The sequence below is a fragment of the Lissotriton vulgaris genome, chromosome 5 (assembly GCF_964263255.1).
Source record: "Lissotriton vulgaris chromosome 5, aLisVul1.2, whole genome shotgun sequence".
Lineage (NCBI taxonomy): Eukaryota > Metazoa > Chordata > Amphibia > Caudata > Salamandridae > Lissotriton > Lissotriton vulgaris.
This window is the reverse complement of record NC_141693.1, coordinates 1,873,118,015-1,873,121,330: the sequence shown is the minus strand read 5'-3', so window position 1 is coordinate 1,873,121,330 and position 3,316 is coordinate 1,873,118,015. Positions and strand designations below refer to the sequence as shown.

The 3,316-nt window shown below is 44.0% G+C and overlaps 1 protein-coding gene across 1 annotated transcript; it reads right to left on the bottom strand.

Moving 5' to 3' along the window:
• Nucleotides 1-1,039: 1,039 nt before the first annotated feature.
• LOC147717572 (zinc finger BED domain-containing protein 4-like) lies at nt 1,040-2,458 on the bottom strand. Its single transcript, XM_086920533.1, has one exon. The coding sequence runs from the start codon at nt 2,270-2,272 to the stop codon at nt 1,040-1,042; it is 1,233 nt and encodes a 410-aa protein (XP_086776659.1). The 5' UTR covers nt 2,273-2,458.
• Nucleotides 2,459-3,316: the final 858 nt, after the last annotated feature.

Sequence of the window (3,316 nt, the reverse complement as noted above, 5' to 3'; positions counted from 1 at the left end):
CTCCATTTACCTACATTTTTCACAGTTTCAGACAAAAGGCATATACATCAACCTAGCATTTTCCAAAACAAGTGATTAATTTAAATCAATGAGCCAATGTCAGTCAATCATACCACTATTCTATTTCACCACTGCCCACACAAGTAGCCTAGGTGTGCTGTGGTTCTTGTTGATTGGTTGTGTGTTTACCTTGTATTCCACTTTCTGAACATATTCCATCAATCATCTCTGATCAAACTGACTGACAGCGTGCAAAGATGGTATGGTGGTCATCATCATCATCATCATCCGGTGTGGCACGTGTACGTGTTCTCCAACAGACCACCAACAGCAACTCAGTCTGTAGTGAGTGACTATGATTAAGTCCAGACTGCACCTGCAGTAGTAAGAGTACAATTGGATACATATTATTAAACAACATGGAAACATTGACCATCACTTGAGACACAAGTACTTTGTTATTATAGTAAACTACTAGTATATTTCTACTTCATGCACATTTGCTCTGAGTCAGCAAGCAGCCAATGCAATGTATGGCATCATTCATTTCATATACCTGTCTTTCTCTTCTTTGTGGCTGTCAGATCACAGATGCAGCAGAGTCTTCTGAAAGTGATGACGAGTTTACTTTAATTTTGGAGCCCTGCTCAAGTTCTGACATTGAAGAGTTGTGTATGCCTGCAGACAGAGGTGTAGCCTTAAGACAGTGATGCATTTCAGATTGGAAACAAAACAGAAGATGGCTATAGTCACGTATGTTTCACTTGTTATGGAGGGACTGTTAGAGGCTATATTATTGCACTATTGTCCATCTCCATCCAATGTATGGCAAGATGGAAATGTATTTAGGGTGAGTCAGGAAGATGGAGCAGGACTCTGATGAGTGGAGTGCACAGTAAATGCTCAGATGTGCAACTCCAATAGGTAATTAAAAGAGAAAGGAAGATGGTGTTGGTTTTGAAGTTTGAGTCAGAAAGACAGATACACACAAATAAGAAAGGGAGAAATAAAGGAAGGGAGAATGTAACAATTTCAAAGCCTAGTTGTCAGGAAAGAGGAGCTCGTCCTCAAACCCTGGTGGTTCTTCTGACAGAAGTAGGTCCTGTAACCCACTACTTATTTCTTCTGACTCGCTCTCCTCTTCCAGCTCTGATTCACGTACTTTGTAGTCTGGTGGTATCAAGTGCTGATTCATTTTGATCATGGTTAACCTCTCCACGCTTTTGGGCGAGAGACTGGTCCTTTTCACAGTCACAATGGCACCAGCAGCACTGAAAACACGCTCAGAAGAGACACTTGCAACAGGGCAAGCTAGATACTTTATCGCCAGCCTGCTGAGCACTGGCCATTGGCTTCTTGTCCTATACCAATACACCAATGGGCTTTGCTCCATGAACACCTCTGTTGTGTCATCCAGATAGGCCTGGACCATCCGCTCAATGTTCATTGGTGCTCGGGTTTGCTCGTCCTCTTTTTGCTTTGCGACAGCAACGGACTTACCCATCCCTTTCTGTAGAAACCAAGCAGCTATTTTTTTGCTTGTGTCTGATGAATCAGATCCTGTTGGTGCGGTTGTTGTTATTGTTTGTGTTGGTGACTGCTGGGAAGCAAACGCACTGCTCGCATGCTGTGAAGAAGAACTTGACTCTGTAGGATGCTCAGTAGTACTTGCACTGTCCTGGGCTGGCACAGGCAGGCCTCTAATTGAGAGCCGTTCGTTTTCTAAATCAGTGGCTTCCTCGGCTATTACAGTTTTGTACTTGGAAACATCCCCTTCTGAAAAAGGAATTACTGCATTACTGTTCACAAATAATTTGTACCGTGGATCCAAAATTGTGGCAGTAATGTAATGTTGATGTGACACAATCTTATTGTGAATCCTTGTATTTTCAGATAAGCGGCCGACTAAGGACTTCGCCAAATTACATGCTTCAAGTTTTCCTTCAACACCTTCGTATGTTTCAGACACCTCCTTCAGCTCTTGCTCTAGCATGTACAACAATGGGATAGCTTGGCTCATAGTACAGTCCTCCCTGCTGACTGCACGTGTGAAGACCTCAAAAGGAAGTAGCATCTCTGTAAGGCATTTAATGAAGTCCCATTGCGACATCTCAACTGTCATGGCTTTAATAACAGTTGGATCCCCTGATCTTCTTGACATTGTCATGACATAAGCATTAAGTGGTATGTACTGCTCAAACAGCCGATCAAGCATGTAATAAGTAGAGTTCCAACGTGTTGGTACCTCCTGGATGAGTGCTTTTACTGGCATTTTATACTCACGTTGAATGACCCGTAGCTGCTACCAGGCTTTAAAAGAATGATTGAAATGCGTGCAGATTCTTCTGCAAATGGTCAGTAAGTTGCTGACTTTGCTTTCATTTTTCAGAAAGTCTTGAACCAAAATGTTAATGCAGTGTGCCAAACACGGGGCCCTGAAATAGCGACCAACTTCCATGGCCTTAACTACATTACTGCCATTGTCGGTGGCAACAAAACCAATATTGAGGCCTCTTGGTCGCAGCCATTCAAAGACCTTGCTGTTGAACTCATCCAAAATGTTTGCAGCAGTATGCGATTTCTCCATAGCAAACATGGCTACAGTAGCATGTCTGCGAGTATCATTAAAAATCTCAGTAGTGTCAATGCCGGTAGATATCTTGTCTCTAAAACCTGAAAAAGAGATCCAGTGTGCAGTGATGCACATGTAATCAGTGGCTTGGCAACTGGTCCACATGTCTGTTGTCAGGTGGATACTATGCACAGCACTCTGCTGCAAGGCTTTTCCAAGCAATTCCAGCACGTCGTGGTGTAGTGCTGGAACAGCAACTCTGGCAAAATAGTAGCGGCTGGGAACATTCCATTTTGGGCAGAGGGTTGTCACAAATTCCAGGAAACCCGCCCCTTCAACAAAAGAAAAAGGGAGAAGGTCCAGAGCTAACATTTTAGCAAGCTTAGCATTGTACAAACGTGCTATTGGGTGGTTGCGCTCGTACTTTCCCTCCTGCCTAAACATGCTAACAATGGTATGCTGCTTGGTATTTCTTTCAGTTATGCCCGATGCTGTCATTCGCGTCGCAGACTTCGCGGCCGTACTCCTTGGTGTCTCCGGGTTACTCTTACTATGGTGCCACAGAGATGTTGCTGATGCGGAGGATGTGGGATCTACCACTGCAGTGCTGGGGAGTCGGACAGGGGTACTTAGTGTACCACTACCAGATAGAATGTTTCCCTCTTCTTCCTGTTCGACCCATGGACCTTCTACTGCTTCCCCACCAACATTAATGGTTCCTGCTTTTATGATACGTAGGTGGTC